The sequence below is a fragment of the Barbus barbus genome (genome assembly GCF_936440315.1).
Source record: "Barbus barbus genome assembly, chromosome: 43".
NCBI lineage: Eukaryota > Metazoa > Chordata > Actinopteri > Cypriniformes > Cyprinidae > Barbus > Barbus barbus.
This window is the reverse complement of record NC_136721.1, coordinates 15,099,460-15,122,135: the sequence shown is the minus strand read 5'-3', so window position 1 is coordinate 15,122,135 and position 22,676 is coordinate 15,099,460. Positions and strand designations below refer to the sequence as shown.

General features: G+C 34.9%; 3 protein-coding genes across 4 annotated transcripts in view; 1 reads left to right on the top strand and 2 right to left on the bottom strand.

Annotated features, from left to right (window-relative positions):
• Nucleotides 1–18,894, top strand: part of pde6b (phosphodiesterase 6B, cGMP-specific, rod, beta) — a 29,390-nt gene extending 10,496 nt beyond the window's left edge. The window contains exons 2-25 of one of the 2 annotated variants that reach the window (XM_079404513.1): nt 1,804–1,999; nt 2,824–2,999; nt 8,986–9,774; nt 10,598–10,750; nt 11,089–11,178; nt 11,266–11,406; nt 11,513–11,587; nt 11,890–11,954; nt 12,037–12,103; nt 12,205–12,252; nt 12,334–12,483; nt 12,585–12,728; nt 12,821–12,886; nt 13,140–13,286; nt 13,379–13,486; nt 13,850–13,959; nt 14,051–14,138; nt 14,212–14,312; nt 14,580–14,687; nt 14,793–14,856; nt 14,933–15,007; nt 15,110–15,193; nt 15,316–15,469; nt 16,892–18,894. In XM_079404513.1, the coding sequence (XP_079260639.1) occupies nt 9,304–9,774; nt 10,598–10,750; nt 11,089–11,178; nt 11,266–11,406; nt 11,513–11,587; nt 11,890–11,954; nt 12,037–12,103; nt 12,205–12,252; nt 12,334–12,483; nt 12,585–12,728; nt 12,821–12,886; nt 13,140–13,286; nt 13,379–13,486; nt 13,850–13,959; nt 14,051–14,138; nt 14,212–14,312; nt 14,580–14,687; nt 14,793–14,856; nt 14,933–15,007; nt 15,110–15,193; nt 15,316–15,469; nt 16,892–16,953 (2,571 nt within the window). In that variant the 5' untranslated portion in view covers nt 1,804–1,999; nt 2,824–2,999; nt 8,986–9,303 and the 3' untranslated portion in view covers nt 16,954–18,894. Of the gene's footprint in view, nt 1–1,803; nt 2,000–2,823; nt 3,000–8,819; nt 9,775–10,597; nt 10,751–11,088; nt 11,179–11,265; nt 11,407–11,512; nt 11,588–11,889; nt 11,955–12,036; nt 12,104–12,204; nt 12,253–12,333; nt 12,484–12,584; nt 12,729–12,820; nt 12,887–13,139; nt 13,287–13,378; nt 13,487–13,849; nt 13,960–14,050; nt 14,139–14,211; nt 14,313–14,579; nt 14,688–14,792; nt 14,857–14,932; nt 15,008–15,109; nt 15,194–15,315; nt 15,470–16,891 lie in introns of those variants that run through there. The other variant, XM_079404512.1, reaches the window with a different exon arrangement.
• Nucleotides 1,501–3,532, bottom strand: LOC306861959 (purpurin-like). Its single transcript, XM_079404514.1, has 6 exons — nt 3,318–3,532; nt 3,083–3,208; nt 2,837–2,973; nt 2,140–2,252; nt 1,840–2,052; nt 1,501–1,692 (listed from the first exon to the last, which is right to left on the bottom strand). Exons 2-6 carry the CDS (start codon nt 3,197–3,199, stop codon nt 1,682–1,684), a joined length of 591 nt encoding a protein of 196 aa, XP_079260640.1. The 5' UTR covers nt 3,200–3,208; nt 3,318–3,532; the 3' UTR covers nt 1,501–1,681.
• Nucleotides 18,895–19,139: 245 nt separating the features above from the next.
• atp5mea (ATP synthase membrane subunit ea) lies at nt 19,140–21,293 on the bottom strand. The gene is made up of 4 exons (XM_079404515.1): nt 21,188–21,293; nt 20,497–20,551; nt 20,244–20,342; nt 19,140–19,714 (listed from the first exon to the last, which is right to left on the bottom strand). The coding sequence occupies exons 1-4, from the start codon at nt 21,221–21,223 to the stop codon at nt 19,689–19,691; spliced, it is 216 nt and encodes a 71-aa protein (XP_079260641.1). The 5' UTR covers nt 21,224–21,293; the 3' UTR covers nt 19,140–19,688.
• Nucleotides 21,294–22,676: the final 1,383 nt, after the last annotated feature.

Genomic DNA, 22,676 nt, shown 5'->3' with positions numbered 1-22,676 from the left:
CTTGGACGTATGTCACATCACTTTATATTTATATATACTGTATCTATGTAATGCATAATGGAATGTTGTTCTATGGCCTCATTTGACTGATTTGTGTGATGAACAGACCACAAATTAAATGTAAATTAAATTTTTAAATAATGTATTTAAATATATATATATATTTTATATGTTTTAAGTTTCAATGTAGCTGCTTCATGATGAGGTTATAACTCGCCAAAAGAGGGAACCGTGTTTTTTTAAATGAAAACATTTTGATTTTATTTAAATCAAATTTTTTAATTTTGAGTATTATTTAGTAGTACAAGTTCAGAAAACTGTGCCTGTCTTTCAGTCTGGAGTCTAGACTTTTCTACATCTTGTTTACCATTGTCAGGCTTTAAAAGCCCCTTATGTCATTAACCCTGACTTTCTCCAGCAGAGGCTTGGCTCAGTACAGACAATTTGTTCTGTCTCCAAGACACCAGCTGGCATGAGAATACTTATCGGCAGTCGTAACAAGAACAGTTTTCAGAAGGTATTAACCTATTGTAGATAAATTGACAAGACCTCAGATGTAATGACCCAATGTAAAATTGAACTGGATAAGCTCATACTGCACTTACTTATGCCAACCTTTGTTGCATTGACTATGTAAATTAACTGTTACTGCTCGATTAACATTGGAAACATTATGCCTATTATCTATTAATAGACCTTGATAATGGATAATATATCACTGTGAAAATCCTCAAGTTTGATTCTCTTATAATTGGGCATATTTTTAGAAATTGAAAATGGAAATGTTTCTCTAAGCCTCAGACACATTTGACTGTTGACTGGTATGATTTTAATTACACTTAATTCTATTAAATTTAATTAATCAATGTCTTCTTAAAATCATCCGAGCTACAGTAGTTTTAAACATTTAAAACATCTACTTAATATCTTGTGAATCTGTTAAGAAATGCTAAGACAAGATATATTTTACTGCTGCAAATATATTTGTCATATATATAATATATTATTATCCATTGCCTGAAAATATAAAAGCTTTTGTTGTGTAATGTCAGTTTACAGGAATTATCATTACTAAAGCCTTGTAACTACACTAAGTGGATAACTTGATCTTCTTTTGGAAAAACAACACCTGTCCAATTTTTACCATTTTAGATCTCATGAGCCCTCATTAATATGTTTTCCCATAATCTCTATTATGTTTCCCAAACAGAAATGTATTTGTCCCTTGTCATTTATACTGTATGTTGATTCTGTTCTTTTTGGCATTGGTTATTAATGCAAATATGCTGTGGATTATAATATATCCCTTTCGGTTTGTACACAAAAGGGGCATTCACTGCTGTGTATCCATTCTAATATATTTTAAATTACAAATAATCTAGAGAAACATCCTTGACCAGACTGACGTATGTAATTGTTAGTGATACTGAAGATGTCAATGATATGCAAAGCAATGCACAACCACCCGCCCCTATAAATTCCATAAAAATGTCCAAAGGAAAGTTTTGTTTAAAAAATATTTATTGTCACACACACTTAACACACTCCAAGATTCCCTTGAGTTCAGAAGGTCAATGATCTGATGTCTCCCTGATGCACATGTGCATCTCTACAGCGCTGAAATGGAATGACCCTGGATGCTGCTTCTTATTCCAGCATGCTCTTCGTTTTCTCTAACAGCTTAGCAAGCCCCTGTAAAATGTGAGATGGGAAAAATCAGATCAGACAGACAAATCAAATCCAAACTCCATCTATATGTGCACGATTAACTGAATTAATAAGACTACTTTTGTTGTATTGCAGCTAAATTGAAAGCCTGACTTCTGTCAGTGGACTTACCAGACTGCAAGACAGGTTGGAACTGACCAGCCAAGCAGATCTCGTCCTGTTTCTGGCGGACGATGCGCTGGATTGCAGGAGGCAGGCCACGGGGGTTGCGTGAGAAGACCAGGGCATAGCCATCCTCACATGTGCCATTATCCATCAGAGTGCGGCAAGCGTAGGTTATAGCATAGTTGTCGTAGTCAGTGTCAATGACCCAGTAGTTGTCACCTTTATGAAGAATAAACAATAAGTCAAATGATTCATGTGACAGTAATGGGTACAGATGTAATAATGGGTACATAAGTGTCTTCTGACCTCCGCTGGACAGATAGCTAGCCAAGCCCTGATAGTTCATGAACATCTTGCCAGGAGTGCTTGGGTCAGGAACACTGTACTGGGCAGCCATGTCGGCACACACAACCCAGAATCTGTAAAGAGTTAGCAGGATTAACATTAGCATGTGACATCAGCACTAACTTATTTCTCAATTAACCAAGAACCTGTATAAAACAGGATTAGCATTAGCATGGGACGTCATTGCTACCAAACTAGCTTTATGTTCTCGGAACTATGAATATAAAATGTCCAGTTTTTCCCATTTTTTAAAAATGTTTGAAGAACATTTTTCTTGGTTATGTGAATTGTTAAAGACAACATTAAATTCCATTTTATTATTTTGCAAACATTATCCAAATGTTATGTTTGAATATTCTTTAAACCGTCTAACACAAAGAATAAGTATAACTAATGTTTTTGTGCTAACGTTTTGAGAACATTACTAAAGACCAGATAACTTTAAAGGAACATTCTATTAATGTTACTGAAAGAATATTTGTTCATAACTTCGAGAGAATCTCCAGAGTTCAGAGAACATTCTCTGTTAGCGTGAATTAGCAGAATTAGCATTAGCATGTGATGTTATGGCAATCTTATTTAAGCTTATTAAGCTTTCTGAATCAAATGTCATTGAATGCTTAATTGTTACACTCATACTTTCAGACTCATCACTAACCCGAAAAGAGTTACGCGGCCCTTGGAAGAGGCAGTCATGGTGCCGTCATCATCAATGGTGTATTCAGCAGAGATGTTGTCCTGGAGGAAGAGTCCCTCTGGGTCTTTCTTCTGCTGAGCGTACCATTTGCCTGCATACTACAAGATACAATACACCTGGTTAGGTCAGTCTGTCTTGTTTTATATTAAGATTGCAAATGTGCAAACTTTTAACCTTTCTGAAATCATTAAACTGCATACTACATACTCTCTTGGGGTCAAAGTCGTCCTTGACAGTAAAGCTGTCCACAACGCAGGAGGAAGACCAGCAGCGCTCAATGTAGGACAGGAAAACCACCAGCAGGGCAAACTTGTAGCATTCCATTCTAAACAACTGAGAAGGAAGCCACAGGTGCTAATCAGATATTTTTTTCATTACAGTTTGAACTGCAGTTTAGGTAACCTCATAGCCCTAAGGGCCTACAGAAAACACTAGATCTTACCTGTTTGTTTTGTTGTTTGGAGTGAACAAAAGGAAGGATTCAGTGGTGTAGGATCTCTCTTTGTGGTTCTCCACAAGGCTGTGTTGTCTACACTGAGCAAAGGCCCTTTTATACCAACTCCACAGACGGGCTTATTGATTATTTTCACTTCTTGTGACTAAATAAGGTTCTTAAATCTATGGTTAATCCGGTTGTAGAAATCCTCACTGTAATCTGGCTTCTCGGTTGAACCCTCCCATGCTCGCCAAAAAATAATTAAAGCTTTATGCAACTATGTAGTGAGACTTTAACTGTAAAGCAAAAACATTTGGGAATTGTTTTGGAAAAACAAAATTGAAATTGGGAAACAAAATTTGGAATTTAAAAAAAAGAAAAATCTGTCTGTGTAGCATGTTATTAGGTGATTTTTTTGGAATAGTTTACCTCCAAAGATTGGAACTCATAATAAACTCTTGTATATATTCTCTCTTCACATACAGTAGTTACTGGCCCGTATCATTGACAGATGACAGATCATTGACAGATCATTACATGAAGCTAGAATGTTTATTTTGAAAAAGACTGATCTTGATTTTTGCATCTAAGTTTAAGTCTAGATCCTTGATGTCCTGTATGTTGATGTTTATTATGTTAAAATATTAACTATTATAAGAGAAACTTATAGATGTAAGATCTAGAGGATTTACATTTAGTTAAAATAACTAGGATAAATGAATTTAGTGACTTAATTGTAGCTAATGCAAGATGTACTAATTGTCCAATAATTTGAAAACAACAAGACAAGATGAATTGTTGTGTTGGGATGATTGTGATTGTTGATTTCAGTGGGGAGGGTGCATGTTCTAGTGTTATCTTGGTGACAATAGATAGAGGCTTTGTGTTGTTTTGATGAGATGGACGTGATTACGGAAGCAGCTTTATTCATTAGGAGAATCTATTATGTAATAATGTACTTGGCTTTTCTAGTAGATCTGTGTGATGTGATCACATCAATTTCACATTCATCAGGTTTTAAGAGGAGCCTTTATTTATAATGGCACAGTACTGGTGTGCTATGAAAAGCAGGAATAGTAATAATTATGCAGTCAAAATCTAGACTCTTTACCTTGTGATATCATTACATAAAAGTAATTCATACAATTGCATTATCTATTCCAAAAGAATATTTTATTATTATTATTAATAATTAACTTTCATATGAATCAGTAATATTCATTCATTCATTTAAAATGTATTATATATGCAATTCAGTCAGTATCAGATATGCCAGTTTTTTTTTTTTGTAGCTATTTTAGGTTTAGGTTTTTTAATCTGAGGTTAATAACGGTTATCACAGTTTTGTTTGGAAATTTAATTCAGGAATCACTGTTAACTCTCTAGGTGTGTTTTTAAGGTACTCAGCCAGACATTTTATATTAAAGATGACGTTTATTTTACAACACGACTGATGTACATTTGTATCTACTTTAAAATGACTTATACATTGTCCCCATAAGACTTTTCTGAGCTGTCCTTGGGACTAGTTCCCATGCATATCTGCGTAACATAAGTGGCCAACATTTGCTGAATTAGCAGTATTAGGATTAGTTGGCCATGGGTAACATCACGTTACAGCACTGAGATCTGGCTCAGATGCTGTTGTGACCTCAAGGAACTTTGCTCTCAGGTGGGGTGATTCAGCATCATATTTATTCATACAGTTGCTTGACAAGTTCCATTACATAATGCATAATTAGTTCCTGTCTTGATTAACTCTTATAGTGGCATTGTTGCTATAGTTTGAATCCCAATCCATTTATTTCGACTGTGTCTAAAGATGAGATATGGCTAACCTCTCTTGGCACTCCAGGCAGCGCTCAGTAGTATATATTTGTGGGTGTACTCCACAGAGATTAGTGCACTGCTTTTTTAAGACCTTCTATTCTTTTTTTGGCCACAGCTTCTCAAGATCTCAGCTATATATACTTTGTAAACAGATGACAAAGAAAACCCAATATTTTTTATTGTTTGTCCCTGGTTGTTGTTATTGTTATGCAGTCGAGTGCATTTATGTTTAAATGAGTTTAAAAACTACAAAACATTTTAATGAATGAATGAATGAAAATTCTGCGATAATTTAATCACGTTCATGTTGTTCCAAAACTGTATGATTTTCTCTATTCTGTGGGACAAAAAGAAGATATTTTGAGAATTGTTTCATTGGGTGTTTTGGTCTATACAATTGAGATCGTTGGGCTCCAATAAATGTTGTTGGGATAACAATTACAAGTTATTCTTCAAAATATCCTATTTTGTGCTCCGCAGAAAAAAGAAAATCATTGAGGTTTGAATCAACATGAGGCTAAGTAAATAATGACAACATTTTTGTTTTGTTTGGTTGTGTATCCCTTGTACTATAACGTGTTTGCACTATTCAGCTTTTGCACTATTCTTGCCTCTAACTTGGTTAGACCTTTTGTCAAAAAGCATGGTCATATTAATTTAATGGCAAACACCACTTTTTGCATTAATTCTTCACCATACATTTTTTTTCTCAGTGGATATTTTCCCACCTTGATGTTTCCTTAAGCTTTAGCACTTTCAGAAATGCATCTATTGCCCTCTTGCTTTGTTTGTCATTCACGTGGACTTCACCCCATAAACCCTGATCCTAATCACTCACACCCCCTAAGGTTTGGTCCAGGCCAACCTATGAAAGTATTCAAACAAAGGCACTCCTTAGTGTGAATTCATACACAAGTGCTGACCATGCACATGTTCCCGTTGACTGATGCAGTAGATTAAGCTTGTTTTCTGAAATCACATCCGTTGTTTCATGCTCCAGTTCAAAGAGCACGGGGTCTTCAACCCTACAAAGCTTATGTATTTGATGCATGAATTTTTAAGACCTCTAAATTATCAGCAATTGCTGTAAAATCTGTTCTGCCCTCTAACCGATTGGTAATACTTTTTAGTAAGTAAAAGGCCTTTTTGTAAAATGTAAAACCTTCAGGTCACGATACACATGCTGTGAAATTTTTGTGTGCGTGTAAGACATGTAAGATCTTCCACAGAAAACTGTAAGATTTATAAATGCCTGTCAGGATAGTGTTCTTGAACAAAGCTTCCCAACACAGTCAATTTTGCAAATTAACATTTTACTTTTTTTTTTATCTCAGGAGCTTTTAACTATTAGAGACCCAGCAACCATTCCCATCAGCCAGTCCAAGGACTGCAGGATAAAATAGGCAAGATCAATTCAGATTGTGCAATTTGCAAGATAACTACATGTGAGATCAATACGTTCACATGAGTTCAGTGAAATGAATCGAACTGTGGTCTGCTGCACCCTTGTGGGTTTTATTGGCAGTGACAAAAGCATTTTTGACAATTACAAAAAAAAAAAATTATCATATAAAACCTTGAGGGCTTTTATAAACAAGAGATTGAGAATACATTTGTTTTCATTTTCGTTTGGTTGATGTGTAGCATCATCCTGATCAACACAGTCTCAGGAAAAAAAGGTACAAAACTTGTCACTGCAGCGGAACCTTTTCAAAAGGTACACCTTTGTATTTTATGCATATTGCATTTTGGTACCTTAAAGGCACATCTTAGTACCTAAAGTGTACATATTTGTGCATTTTGAAAGGTATCCACCCCAGCGACAGCTTTTTTACCTAAGAGTGCAGAACAATGACTGATTCTTATCAGTAGGTGGCACAGTAACAAAAAAACTATAGCCAAAAACACAACTGCTGCATTCAGATTCTGATTATTGCTGTTTTGTGGGTTAAGAAGTCACCCACAAAATAAAATGTTTCTTCACATGTCAAAGAATAAAAAAGTCTTACATGTTACAATTTAAATGTTTAAACAAACATGAACACATTATTGAAATTTGTGCATAGGAATCAGTTATTCTTATCAATACAATAGTTGGTGATATCCTATTGGTTATGGATCTGATGTGCTAATATAGAGGTTGAGGTTCACACCCTGGTAGAGTTCCATCTGAACCCCCAGGCAACTCTAAAGACAATGCATTTTGTCAAACAGGTTGATTTAGTTACAATCTTTGTGTATTGGAAAATAACTGAAACCAAAACAATAGAGATAGACCAGCACTCACAGATGCACACAGGACCTTCCCTCAGCAGCCAAAGCTCTTACTTGTTTTGTGCACGTATTGAGCTATTAATATTCTGATTATCCTCATGACCTTTTGCTTAAGATGGATACGAGGCCTTTATATAGATATGAACTTTACCTAAACAAAAGGATTATAGGCATTTTATGATAATACTCTTTATAGTTATTCCATCTAGGCCTGTATTCCTCAGTAGTTTTTATTAGAAATATTTAAAATGCACCAAATATACCTGAAATCTAATTCATTTATTATTAACACAAATGATCAATTATGTTTTGTTTTATTATTTAATTTAATTTTGTTATTTTATATGTATATATATATATAAAATCTGATATAGAATTTGTAGCTCAGGAGCAGAACCAAGACCAACAGATTTAGGAACGTTTTCCAAGCAAGCAGCATCAATTTTTTTAAATATTATATTTATTTATTTTAATTTTTAAATTTTTATCTTGTTGTTCATAATGCTTCTGTTAGTTTTTTGTTTATGCCACGATAATGTATTTTGTTTCTAAATACCATGCACTAATTATATAATACGGTATACTGGTGTACAGTGTTTATAATATTCGCACACAATGGCGTATTACACTTTCTACCAGTTACATTTTGCAAAAAAAAAAAAAATATATATATATATATATATATATATATATATATGTATGTAAGTGTTATATTTGCAGTGGTCCCACTTTTAAGCTAATGGCTTTTAAGCTTATCCATGTTACTGCTATATAAAATGTCAGCATTATACTTTTAATACAATTAGAATGAATACAGAGTTATTTACTCTTTTTGAGAATAGCTACGGATGCTGATTGTAATTTGTTTTATTATTTCATTTTATTTTTGCATTTTTTTTTATTTTATTTTAGTTTTGCTTTTTTATTTTAATTTCTGTTTATTTTGTTTTTGCGCTTTTATTTAATTTATTTTTATTTTATTTTTGCATTTTTTGTTTTATATTGTTGATCGTAATTCTTCCACTAGTTTTTTGTTTATACCATTATAATGTATTCTGTTTGTACATACCATACACCAATTATGTAATACTGTATATTGCTGTGCAGTGTTCATAATATTTGCATATGAATAAAGGAATATGAATCACAGTCTACCAGTTATATTGCAAATTATATTTATTTTGTATTTTTATAAATTTTCTCTTAAATTATATATATGTCTGGTCATCTTTTGGTCTTATTTAATGACTAATACTCACATATTCTGTACATTTGTTCTTTTGCATTTTTTAGGAAAGCCCTTTCACTGTTCTCATGGTTGCAGTCACATTGAGTAAAAAGACAACTGGGGTGCTGAGATAATCAGCTAGTGGCCTGGTTAAATAGGGCTTAGTAATGAGGAGTGTGTTTTTAATAAGAACTTAAAGAGCTTGTAGCGCAAAGGCCAGGCTTCTTGGAGAGGAGATATAGAGGAACAAAGCATATGATTGTGCATTAGCTCTCACATACTTTATGATCGTATAGCTTTTCCTCTAAAACTGTCATTAAGAGCATCTCTTCTTTTTCCCAGGACACAGAGAGCGTTCAGAGGAGGACGTCGTTCGGTTTCAGCTCTGGGCTCAGGCTTTGATGCAGGTCACCTGATCAGTTTTACTAGAGCAGATCCTGATTCACCTTCAACACTATTAGGAAAACACCTTGCTGATGACAGTTAGATAGGACACGGGTTGCCCCTGCTGTTGCAGGCGTCTCATCTTACAATTCTTCGTTTTCTCAACCATTTGAGGATTACATGCTGTAAACTTTGTTTTTGTCCAGAAACCTCATTTGAACTTTCATTCCTTGGCCATCACCTGCCAGTACTTGGATTGGGGCAGAAGATCCCAAGATGAGTGTCAAAAAGGAAGATGTGGAGAAGTTCCTGGATGGAAATCCAGATTTTGCCAGGAGCTATTTTGACAAAAAGCTCAAACCTGGTGCCGTGGCCTCCATCATGCGAATACCAGAGTCTAAAGTGGATATGGACAGTTTTAAGGACATATGCTCTACAGAGGAGGGAGCGATATTCTACGATCTCATTACAGACATGCAGGAGAACGTCAATATGGAGAAGGTGATGTTCAAGATTCTGAAGCGGATCAGCGCTCTGATCCATGCCGACCGGTGTAGCCTGTTCATGTATCGACAGAGAAACGGCATCGCTGAGCTGGCTACACGTCTCTTCAACGTTAATGAAAATTCTGAGCTTGACGACTGCGTGGTGCCTCCAGACTCCGAGATCGTCTTCCCTCTGGACATCGGTATAGTAGGATATGTGGCTCAAACCAAGAAAAACATCAATGTGAAGGATGTTACACAGGTACAAAACAAGATATTGCTTTTAAAACATCTGTACACAGAGTAGACACACTGTAAGACTTTTTTTGAGAGAGACTAGTCACACTATTATACATTATTAGACTGCAGGTATGATCATATTTTGAGGCTTGGCAAATCCTCTTGACATAATCCATTTATTTCAATATGCCATGACCCATGTCCAGCATGAAGGATTATTTCACCTGTGACCAAATCTTCTCTCAGTAGTTGAATTACAGATGATTGTTTGTTTAATCACTTAGTTATAGTTATCTTGTTAAACGAGGGCAATGAAACACTTCTTGGTACCACTTTACAATAAGCTTCCATTAACATTAGTTGCATTAGTTTACATGAACTAACAATAAAAGAATGGTAACACTTTATTTTATGGTGCCATTGTTACAAATGTTGCATGTATGTATTATAGTAAAAACTATAAATTATGCGTAATTACATGCAACTAACCCTAAACCAAACCCTCATCCTCATCTACTTTCTAATATCCAGAAGTCATTTTTTTCCATTAGCAATAATTAATTGTTAGACAAATGCCACAGTTAATAGTGGATTATAAATATTCCTTTAAAATGTGCCTTTTAAAAGTTATTTTTTTTGTGTACTGCATGCATTTCATCTGCGATGAGCTATTTTGCTTAATTAACATCAAAAGAATACAAATTTGTATCTAAATTAAAAAATAAACTAAAGTTTTTCAGCCTGACTCTACAACAAATATCAGTTTTTAGTAAGTGATAAAAAGACTAGTGCGTAGGGACTAGTGTATACTGTATGTGACAAAACTGATTTTGCTTTCACTGTAGGACAGTCACTTTAGCTCATTTGTTGATGAACTAACTGAATACACCACACGCAACATGTTGGCCTCACCCATCATGAACGGAAAGGACGTCGTAGCCATCATCATGGCAGTCAACAAGACTACTGGACCCCATTTCTCAGATGAAGATGAGGATGTAAGTGTCTGTTTGCTGTTTTTGTCCACCATTATTATTAATACAATCTACAGTGACCTCAAAACCAGTAAAAATAGCACAAGCACAACTTCAAATATTTATTTTTTGCTTCACAAGTTCAATTTTAAATAAGAAAACAATAAATAAAGTATTTCAAAACTTTGTGAGCACATTTTAAATGGCAATTATTTCTAAGTATTATTTCTAGTATTCCCAATAAGAGTTAGATATTTTTATAAAATATAGAAATGGGACAGTAAAGACATACTTGGCATTTAAAGAGACAGTAAAGGAATGGCTTCATGTTATTTTCTTAAAATTTGTCTCTTCTTTTAAAGCTTTTTTTAAAGTATCTGAAAGTTGGCTCTCTGAACCTGAAGATTTTTCATCTGAGCTACCTTCATAACTGTGAAACACGAAAAGGACAGGTCAGTCTGCGTAATAGGTGACAACATTGTAAAACTGAATTGAAAAAAGTCGATTTTAAATGCATTTTTCATATATCTCATGCATAGCTGCTGTTGTGGTCAGCTAACAAGGTGTTTGAAGAGCTCACAGACATTGAACGACAGTTTCACAAAGCTTTGTACACAGTACGAGCCTATCTCAACTGTGACAGGTACTCTGTGGGCCTACTGGACATGACCAAGGAAAAGGTACGTCAATCACTATAATTGCTGGAAGAAACAGAGACTTAATGCTTTATTTAGAGGCTGTCATGTCCTTCTCTAAGACTGACCCTGTGGTTTTATTCTCTTGCAGGAGTTCTTTGATATTTGGCCTGTGTTGATGGGAGAGCAGGCACCTTATTCTGGCCCTGTAACTCCTGACGGAAGGGTAAGCTACATATTTTACAATTCAAATTCTCCAAAAATCAAAATTGGTTTAATATTTACTCACTCTTATGTCATTTAAAATCCATTTGACTTTCTTGTGTCCCAGTTTTGATCTGTGGTCACCATTCGCTTTTGTTAAATATAAGAGAACAGCTTTGGGGGTTCTTTCTTTTTTGTGAATGAAAGTTATATAGATTTGGAATGATACATGTTGGCAGAATATTCTTTTTTGGGAGAACTTAACACCTTTAAGTTCTCTAAACTGCTTCTCTATCTAAATCTAATTTTTTATCTTTTACTTAGGAAGTTATTTTCTACAAAGTTATTGATTATATTTTGCATGGAAAAGAGGACATCAAGGTCATACCGTAAGTTTTTCTATTTTTCTTCTAGTAACCGCTGTATGCATTATAAGAGATGGCATTATAAAAACAATTTTCTTTTTCAAAGATCTCCACCTGCAGATCATTGGGCTTTGGTTAGTGGATTACCTACATATGTAGCAGAGAGTGGATTTGTAAGTGACTCCTTTTTTACTTTGGGAATGAAGTATGGTTGATTTTTTATTTTAAGTATGTATTTACATATTCATTTATTGATTTCTGTTGTGTATTCAAGATTTGCAACATCATGAATGCAGCAGCAGATGAAATGTTCAGCTTTCAGGTATATTTTTTTAATGTCTAAAAAATGTATAATGGTTAAAGTTCCCTTGACTTGTAGTAATAACTCTTTGGGTTTCTGTAGACGGAAGCTCTGGATGACAGTGGATGGACCATCAAGAATGTGCTGTCCCTGCCAATTGTCAACAAAAAAGAAGAAATTGTTGGCGTTGCAACTTTCTACAACAGGAAGGATGGTAAACCATTTGATGACCATGATGAACAACTCATGGAGGTAAAATTGATGGATTGATTGGTAGCATTACAAAGAACGGTCATGTACCGACTGTATACGAAAACCACGGACTTGTTGACATTGCGTTGCTGTCTTGACAGGCTTTGACACAGTTTCTGGGCTGGTCGGTCCTCAACACAGACACCTATGACAAAATGAACAAGCTGGAGAACAGGAAGGACATTGCCCAGGACATGGTGCTGTACCATGTCAAATGTCGAGATGATGAGATTCAAAACATCCTTGTAAGTTCATACTTTGAAGTTGCAAATTTATTTTTTTTATTTTTTTATTTTATAACTATTTATTTTTGTTCTCTTTGGTATTTCTGTTCTAGAAAACAAGACAATATTTTGACAAAGAACCAAGAGACTGTGAGGAGGAAGAGCTTTTGGAGATTCTGGTACATGGAACTGCTTGTTAATTAAAAAAACGTCTCAGATAGATGAGATAAAGAAATTTGCCTTTAATAGGAATCCATTAGGAAAAACTCTATGGGTGCTTTCAAATCTTTCTGTTGTGATTCTCTCCATATACTAATTATGTTTAAGTTAGGCTGTTATAGCTATTATTACATTCAAGCCATTCAAAATTTACATTGCTTTATGTTCTCAAAACGTTATGCACTGACTTTTCTTTTATTATTTTTCATGCAGAAAAAAGAGCTGCCTGGCCCAAGTAAGTTTGAGATCTACGCATTCCATTTTTCAGACTTTGTCTGCACTGAATTGGATCTTGTAACGTGTGGGATCCAGATGTACTATGAAGTTGGAGTGGTTAAAAAGTTCCAGGTCCCTCAGGAGGTAATTTTGCTTGTTTATACTGATGGAGGCACCTGATTTGTGTCATGAAGTATCATGAAATTCCATAAAATTGGCTGCTATCTTCTAATTAGGTTTTGGTGAGATTCATGTACTCAGTCAGCAAAGGCTACAGGAAAATCACCTACCACAACTGGCGCCATGGCTTCAATGTTGGGCAAACCATGTTCACTTTACTCACGGTATGACCTGCTCAGCTTACCTTTAGTTTTTTTTTCTTTTTTCATTTGGAAGCCGCTTTTATCAGATGTTTTCAGTTCACGGATTCCCTGGGAATTGAAACCATTATGTTGGTGTTGTTAGCATCGTGCTGTACTGTTCAGCCTCTAGGATTACTTGTTTACGGTCAATACTGAATGTATGTTGTTGATTTAAGTAGGTATTAAAAGTGAAGTATGAAACAGAATTGCAAACATAATGATTGTTTCCGAGCAAGTTTGGTTGATCCAGTGTCAAAAATCTTCGTTGTTCATGCCACATTTTGGATACACATAAAAATCATAATGAGAATTTTTTTGTTGTTGTCTTGTTTTTTATGGAGCCAGACAGGCAAACTGAAGCGGTATTACACAGATTTGGAAGTGATGGCTATGATCACTGCTGGCTTCCTGCATGATATCGACCACAGAGGCACAAATAATCTCTACCAAGTGAAGTCAGTAAATACTACTACTGTTTCTACTAGTACTTGTACTATTATAGCTTCTACTAATAATAATCATCACATTTGTATGTTTTGTGATTAGGTCCCTAAATCCTCTAGCCAAGCTGCATGGATCCTCCATTCTAGAGAGGCATCACTTGGATTTTGGCAAATTCTTGTTAGGCGACGAGGTATGAGCAAACTACCCAGATTGTAAGCCTTCATGTTAATTTGATTTGATCCTAAAATGTTTTTTTTTCTTAGTCATTAAACATCTTCCAAAACCTCAACAGAAGACAAATGGAGCATGTCATCCACCTCATTGACATTGCCATTATTGCAACTGATCTTGCCTTGTACTTCAAGTAAGTTTTGACAGTATATCATAAAAGCATGTCTTAAAGTCTCTTGTATATAATTAAGTTAAAGGAAGTTTTTTCTCAATAATGAAAATACGTTCTTGTCACATGTTGTTACATGTTGTTTCAAACTCATATGCAGTTATACTTTTTTCTTCAGCTGTTTTTGTACAGTGACAGTTTATAGTGACCATGGCAGTTCATTTAAAGAAGTGAAAAGATAAAATGAGAAAAAGGTTTTAAAATATAAACTTTCCTAATTCTACCTTAAAGAAAGAGAACAATGTTCCAGAAAATTGTGGATCTCTCTGAGACATATGAAGATCAGAAGAAATGGGTGGACTTCATGTCTCTTGAAACAACAAGGAAAGAAATTGTAATGTAAGTGTGTCCATTTATAACAACACTATAGGCATTTAAGCATAACACATCTCTTAAACATAATTTTGTGTTTTGCGTGTTTTTATATTTTTAATAATCGACCAGGGCCATGATGATGACAGCGTGTGACCTCTCAGCTATCGCAAAACCGTGGGAGGTGCAGAGCAAGGTAAGAGATGACAAATGAAGAATGACTACAGTTTTGCTTCTCAGCAATGTACAAAGTGTAATTTCTTCCATCCTAGGTCGCCCTCTCTGTGGCAGCTGAATTCTGGGAGCAGGGTGATCTTGAGAGGACAGTTCTTGAGCAACAACCTATCGTGAGTACCTGAATCTAATATTAGTTGGGCTGCTAGAAAAACGCCCATCTAGGAAACTATCTAAATCTAAAAAGCTCATGTGGTATTTGTCTTTTAATCTAGCCCATGATGGACAGGAACAAAGCCGCAGAGCTGCCAAAGCTTCAGTGTGGTTTTATCGACTTTGTCTGTACTTTTGTTTACAAGGTACCTTTATGAATGAAGGGGAATGATCATTTTTGTTTCAAGAAATGAATGTATATAAACAAAATGAGAATATTTTGGTCATTAAGATTATGTAGCAAGCCTTCCCTCTTTGTTTTCCACAGGAGTTCTCTCGTTTTCACTCCGAGATCCAGCCAATGTATGATGGCATTCTGAACAACCGAAAGCATTGGAAAGAGAGGCAGGAAGAATATGAGGCAAAACTAAAGGAAATGGAGGAAGCAGCTAAGGCCAAACAGGAAGCAGCTGCCAAAAATGGTTTGAATATTAGTCTTCTGCTTAAGCTTTTATTAATCTATATCCTTTGTTCCCTGTTTTTGTACTAAATTTGAAAGAGCCTACAGTCAGACCCTCATATAGCTAATTTTCAGGTGGACGTTTGACATACTGATATAAACTACCATTCAAAAGTTTGAGGTTAAGTTTTTTAATGTTTTTAAAAGCCTCTAATGTACACCGAGGCTGCATATATTTAATCAAAATATAGTAAAAACTGTAATATTTTGAAATATTATAACATTATTACAGAAATCATTTTTTAAATATTTTAAAATGTAATTTATTTTTGTGATGGCAAAGCTGAATTTTCAGCAGCCATTACTCCGGTCTTCAGTGTTACATCATCCTTCAGAAATCATTCTGATATGCTGATTTGCTGTTCAAGAAACATGTTTTTTTATTATTATCAATATTGAAAACATTGATTAAAATATTTGTCAAGATTCTTTGATAAATAGAAAGTTCAAAAGAACAGCATTTATTTGAAGTAGAATTGTATTGCAACATTACAAATTAATTAAGATGAAGTCTGTAACTTTTTTTGGTTAAAAATAATTTGAAATCAGTTTTTGAGCAAGTACATAACCAGCCATTGTTCAAAACTGTCCCTTTACCTTAGCCCGATTCACAACGGTAAGATTATAATAATGTTTTCTAATTTGAGAGGTACTGGTAGGTTTTCTTGGGAAATTCGAGCATGCTGCCGCGTCATTACGTCACGTCTGTAAACATAAAGAAGTTGTCTCATGTGAGGATGCTGCAGGTGGCGCATCATTTATAGCCTTTTCTCACAGAAGCCGGAATAATTACATTTATCATTTTGATGGTGGATTGTAATCCAGAACGGATTATGCCTTTATGAAACTGTGACTGAAATTATTTTATATTCCAGTTTTAAATGTGCATCTGATTACAGATATCTTACATGGGATTACACAATTTTTGTATTTTAAAGAGAACCAGTTCTAAGGAAGAATAATTAGCAATAATGAAATTCGAATGGTATGACAATTAGAGATTATATATATTTAAATCTTCATGCAACACTAATAAACACTACATACATGTAGTCACACATTGCTGATGTTGTTAACATTAACAATTTGAAAACAAAGTATAACAATAATAATAATTTGCACGGTTTGATGTGATATGAGCTAATTAACCAATCGTTAGATTTAACATAGTCACATAATAATAATTCCGCAAATAACTGCAATTGCAGGTTTCAAACAGAGATGGCGACAAAGAGGCTAAATTTACAGACTGCAGCTTTAATTTCATTCATCTTTCCAGCAGAATAAAAGCCAATAAAAACCTAATGAACCCAGACATTTGAAAGGTAGTTCATTAATCTCCAAAGAAATTGAACTTGTTTGTTTCTGTGTGGTTTCTCTACAGCTGCAAATTCCAACAGCACCGGTGGATCAGGATCAGGGTCCAAGACCTGCTCCATCTGCTAGAGAAAAGAACAGAGGGCAAGGCAGCTTGAGATGCAACCTAGCCTCTTAAGTAGTACGTCACACGGGGGAGATCAACCTCGTCCTTAGGATCCCCAAAGATCTGATCAAGAGTGAGTGGGAAAACGCTATCAATGCATTATATGCTATCACCAAGCCACAAGACCATCTGCTAACCAAACACACGTTGGATCTTGCCTACAGTTAGTATTACTGTTCCATTGTGTTTCCTTTGGGTCATAGTGTTTAAGCATTTCATTGGATGGTAATCGGTTTCAATTAATCACAATGCAGACTTAAATGTACAACTGGAAATATTACAAATATGGTTCAGATTTTTTTCCTTCATCCAATCAAAGGTATTAGCATCATCTATGTATTATTTGTACTGGGTATGTTTTAATTTAGTTGCTCAGTGGTAATCAGCTGATATTTAATATCAAGCAGGTCCATGACAAGTTCAATCAAGGAATCCAAAAAAATATGTACAGAAAGTTGTTGTAATTTCAAGATAACTTTTCCTCCATTTTGTAACTGTAATAATGTTCGATTTGTTGTCACCTTTCACTGAATATCAAAAAACAAAGGACATTATATGAGTGATGTATTTTTTATATCATTGATTCCCTCTAAAAATAATCACATTGTACACCTGGAAGCTAACGTTCAGGTCGCTAAATGTAAGAAGGTAGGTGACAGACTTTAGTGCGCAACAAAATATAGCTTCTGGTAAGCTTGACTGGGTATAAAGTTATAGTTGTTTTTATAGTTAGAATTTTTTTTCCTTCACTTAAACTGACAGGTAATGCGCAATTGTCCTTCAGACTTATTTACATCAAGTGCTGTCATGGGTGTGTTTTACTGAGCAATGTCCCGTTACTCAGTGTCTCCGCTGCTGGGACATGCGTTCAAAGAGAAAACTAATTCCAGTGGCCTTGATACCATTCATCTGTTCTCCGCTGACCTGTCATCACACTGAACCTTGAGAAGTCTGTGATTAAATTCATGAAGGTATTCAGATTCAGGCAATTTTTTTCTTCTTATGTCTGACATGTCTTTTTTTGTAGGAATCAAGTCTCTTTCACTGGTCGTCTATAAAACACCATAAAAACATCAGTTGTGAATCTAATTGTGTAAATATACAACATTATTTTTAATTTTATGAGGAACGACTTTACATAGTGTTAAAGTAAATACCACGAAGGGGAGTTTTAGTGCACTTAATGAATTTTACAAGCTTATTATACAAAGCTGCTGCTTCTGTTTCACATATAAAGGTTTAATTTAAATAGAAAAGGATGAGGCAGTAGAAAAGAATATTGATGTTTAAATCAATGTGTCAGATCTGAGAGCGAGGGCCATGGCAAGATAAGACTTTTAGAGTCTGTTTGAATTTGACACAAATGTGATTTACTTGCAGAGCAAGATTCATCATTTTTGACATGAATTTGATTATTTTGATTCATCAAAAATACAGCATCAAATATGGGTGATTTCAATTAAATTGGTAAACATGTTAAGCTTCACTTCTGTATGCTCCATACCATGACAATTAAAGCATATATTTTTATGAACGGTGTTTTTCTTAGTATTTACATTGACTATTTCAAATAAGTGATGTTCTTTTATACTTTTCCAATTATCAAAGAATCCTGTGGAAAAAAAATCAGAAACAATATTAAGAGCTGTTCTCAAACTGATATAAGAATTATTTCTTGAGCACCAAATCGGTGAATTAGAATGATTTCTAAAGGATCATGTGGAGTAACGGCTGATGAAAATTCAGCTTTGTCATCACTGGAATAAATTACAGTTTAAAATATATTAAAATGCATAAGCAAGTATTTTACAGTAACGGATTATGTTACTGTAAACAAGTATTTTAATATTTTACAGTATTACTGTTTTTACTGGATTTTTGATCAAATAAATGCAGCCTTGGTGAGCAGAAGAGACTTCTTTCAAAAAGTGTATTAAAGCAATAATATTAATTCGGGACTCTTCAAAACTATGAAGGATTTGATTCTCTTCACACATCTGCTCAATGACTCACTCGATAAGAAAGCCTCTTATCCCATGACAACTATCAGCAGTTTCCACCCTTCCCTTCCTAGATAACTAGGTCTGCAAAGGTTATCTGAACATCCCTACACATTCCATTTCCCAGTAAATCCTCTGACAATATTCTTACAAGACCTCCGTTTTATTGGTCTCTGTTAAAGTCATTACAGTTTGGGGTTTTTAGATAAACTCTGAAATAATTGTGTATAAATGAAGGAAAGCAGAGATTCAAAACAAATATTTAACTCATTTAATGAAGTGTAGCACCACAGCTAAGTAGCTGCAAAGCATTTGTGCAAAATCAGCACTTGTGCTGTATTGGCTTGACCTAAATCCTGGGAATTATGCTAAACCATGGTCGGGTTATACAACCGTCCTCCCTTTATAAACATCACCATGGCAGTGAAGAAAAGACAAAACAGTCCACAACACTGATCTTGGTTTGTCAGATGCACATAGAGCATATAAATATAATCCCATCAAATGAAAATGTTCTTTTCTTGCTGAAAAGGTATGCAGATGTCCCTTTGATGCATATAATCTGAATTACCTGAATAATGGCAATGAGGAAAAAGAAAACATACTAGAATATTTTTACCTTCTGTCTTTATTGAAAATAAAATAATGTTTATTGTGGTTCATTTCATTTGGTGCTGGAATGGATACATCATGGAGATTTACTTCAGAATGGTGTCAGAGTTTGCTGTGGAGATAAAAAAAAAAGAGATAGTAGTGAAGTGATATATTATTTACATTTTGAAATATTTGTGGTAAAGCAACACCCCGTATCTCTACTAAATGTTTATACAATGAACTTTGATAACTTTCTCTAGATCATAAACTGTTGAAACGCATCCCCAGAAATTCCTTTCCAGAAATAACAATTCTTTGAATTTGTTTCACTGAATATTTTCACTGAATAACTTCAAACCCAAAGTTAAATTTCACACAGGTGAAATCTGACATGCTACATCATGAGACGCTGTTAATATATCACAAAAAAAAAAAAAAAAAAGACTAATTTATTTTGTCAGATGCCATTTCAACTTTACTGTATCTACGCTCTATTATTTAATATAAAATGTCTGTATTGAGACACAAAGGTCAGGTGGACCAGGGTTAAAATACCACCACCACATTTGCAACATCATCTGATACATTGTTATATTTTATTCTTGTTATATTGTAAAATAATATGTATAGAGAGAGAGAGAGAGAGAAGGGTTACAGACCTTCAGAAAGCTGTTTGTAAATACGCTCTTGCTCTTCCCTGAGTTTCTTCTCTTCCTCCTCAATCCTCCTTTCTTCAGCAGCAATGGGCTTCAGATAATCTGGTGAGCAGATAGAGTTAAAAAAAAAAGGAAAAAAAAAAGAAAGACAATTAACTGAAGCAGAAAAGCCATCCCAATACAAAATATAACTGAATTCATTTAAGTTTTAAACTAAAACGTAAAAACTTAAATGTCACCATACATAAACACTTACCATATCGCTGCTTCCCATAAATTAATCCAATTAGCAAGGCTGACCATCTTGCTGTCTGAAATCAGAAAAAGAAAACTGCTGGTTTGTTGACTGGTGAGCTTGTCAAGACTTCACAGGCAACTCTTATATTTTACAGATCTATTTCTTTACTTAATATCACTTAAAATAAACATTCAGTATGAGAAAATACAGTTGCAATGATATTTAGGTCAACGTTTTGGACAACGGCATGCAAATCACAGTCTATTAATGGGTACTTGACGTGATATAATTCATTTAGTCGACTTTTAAACTAAATGTTTTCAAATATACAGCTTTTATATAGTAAGTATACACTGTGTATAACCGTATAAATTTAGAGAGTACAGGGACTAGTTATACATTTATAAATTCACCTTACCACAGGACAATGTACAAGTTTAGTCAATAATCCTTATTCACATTTGACAGGTCATTCGCTGTTTTCCATGCAACATATCAAGTAACTTACCCACGGACTGACCTTGCAGTGCTGAGGGTAGGCTAGCAGGCTAACACCATTAGCTCATACACCGGCTACGCTAAGCTAGCAACGTATAGCGAGCTATTTGCTGAGGATAAATGAAGGTCGCTGATATAAACTAACAAGAATAGAATATGTGTCTTAACAGAAAACATAATTTGAGAGTCATATTCCTAATAGAAGCTGTACCTTGATAAGCGGGGAGACCTGAACGGGAGGAACCATGTTTGAACGGATCTCTTCAGGAGGGGAAGTTAACTCCTATCTGCTCTGATTTGATTCTCCCTGCTGTCATGAGGCTAGTACACACAGTACATGTCCATCAACTTTTGTGACAGTTTTTCACCATTTTAAATTAAAAAAATGCTAAGCAAATAAATAACGAAATAACCATTTTATCAGTTAACGTAAATATTCACACAGTGTAACAAATTCGTTTTTTTAAATGTATTTATTTATTTAGTCATTTAGCAAACGCTTTTATCCAAAGCGACTTAGAAATGAGGACATAAGAAGCAATCAAAACCAACAAAAGAGTAACAACGTGCAAGTGCTATTACAAGTCTTGGTTAGCCTAACGCAGTACAGATAATTATTATTATTATTATTATTTTTTTTTAAATAAAAACACAAAGATAAAATAAAATTAGAATAGAGAGTGCTAGAGTTAGAGGGTCAAGTAAAGATGGAACAGATTAGTTTTTAGTTGTTTCTTGAAGATGGGTAAGGATTCGGCTGCTCGGATTGAGTTGGGCAGGTCATTCCACCAGATGGGAACAGTTAATGAAAAAGTCTGTGAAAGTTTTTGTGTATCTTTGGGATGGTACAATAATGCGTAGTTCACTTGAAGAACGCAAGCTTCTAGAGGGCATATAAGTCTGAAGTAATGAATTTAGGTAAAGGGGTGCAGAGCCAGTGGTGGTTCTGTAGGCAAACATTAATGCCTTGAATTTAATGCGAGCAGCTATTGGTAGCCAGTGCAAATTGATGAACAGAGGCGTGACGTGCGTTCTTTTCGGCTCATTAAAGATTAATCTTGCAGCGGCATTTTGGATTAATTGTAGAGGTTTAATAGAATTGGCTGGAAGACCTGCCAAGAGAGCATTGCAATAGTCAAGTCTGGAGAGAACAAGAGCCTGAACAAGGAGTTGTGTTGCATGTTCCGAGAGAAAGGGTCTGATCTTCTTAATATTGTATAATGCAAATCTGCAGGACCGGGCAGTTTTAGCAATGTGGTCTGAGAAATTCAGCTTATCATCAATCACAACTCCAAGGTTTCTGGCTGTTTTTGAAGGAGTTATGGTAGATGAGCCTAACTGGAAGGTGAGATTGTGATGAAGCGCTGCGTTAGCTGAAACTACAAGCAGTTCTGTCTTAGCTAGGTTGAGCTGAAGGTGATGGTCCATCATCCAGCAAGAAATGTCTGTTAGACACGCTGAGATGCGAGCAGCTATCGTCGGATCATCAGGATGGAATGAGAGGTAGAGTTGAGTGTCATCAGCATAGCAGTGATATGAAAAGCCATGTTTCTGAATGACAGAACCTAGTGATCCCATGTAGACAGAAAAGAGAATTGGTCCAAGAACTGAGCCCTGAGGCACCCCAGTAGCTAGATGTTGCGACTTGGATACCTCACCTCTCCAAGATACTTTGAAGGACCTATCAGAGAGGTAAGACT

What these genes read in the sequence shown, in the direction of transcription:
- atp5mea (XM_079404515.1), bottom strand. Translation starts at nt 21,223, where the DNA reads ATGGTTCCTCCCGTTCAGGTCTCCCCGCTTATCAAG. An exon ending in AGGTCTCCCCGCTTATCAAG is followed by an intron (nt 20,552 to 21,187) that starts GTACAGCTTCTA and finishes TTCTGATTTCAG; the next exon opens with ACAGCAAGATGGTCAGCCTT. An exon ending in TTACAAACAGCTTTCTGAAG is followed by an intron (nt 19,715 to 20,243) that starts GTCTGTAACCCT and finishes TTATCTCCACAG; the next exon opens with CAAACTCTGACACCATTCTG.
- LOC306861959 (XM_079404514.1), bottom strand. Translation starts at nt 3,199, where the DNA reads ATGGAATGCTACAAGTTTGCCCTGCTGGTGGTTTTCCTGTCCTACATT. An exon ending in GGCCGCGTAACTCTTTTCGG is followed by an intron (nt 2,253 to 2,836) that starts GTTAGTGATGAG and finishes AACTCTTTACAG; the next exon opens with ATTCTGGGTTGTGTGTGCCG. An exon ending in TAGCTATCTGTCCAGCGGAG is followed by an intron (nt 2,053 to 2,139) that starts GTCAGAAGACAC and finishes TTCTTCATAAAG; the next exon opens with GTGACAACTACTGGGTCATT.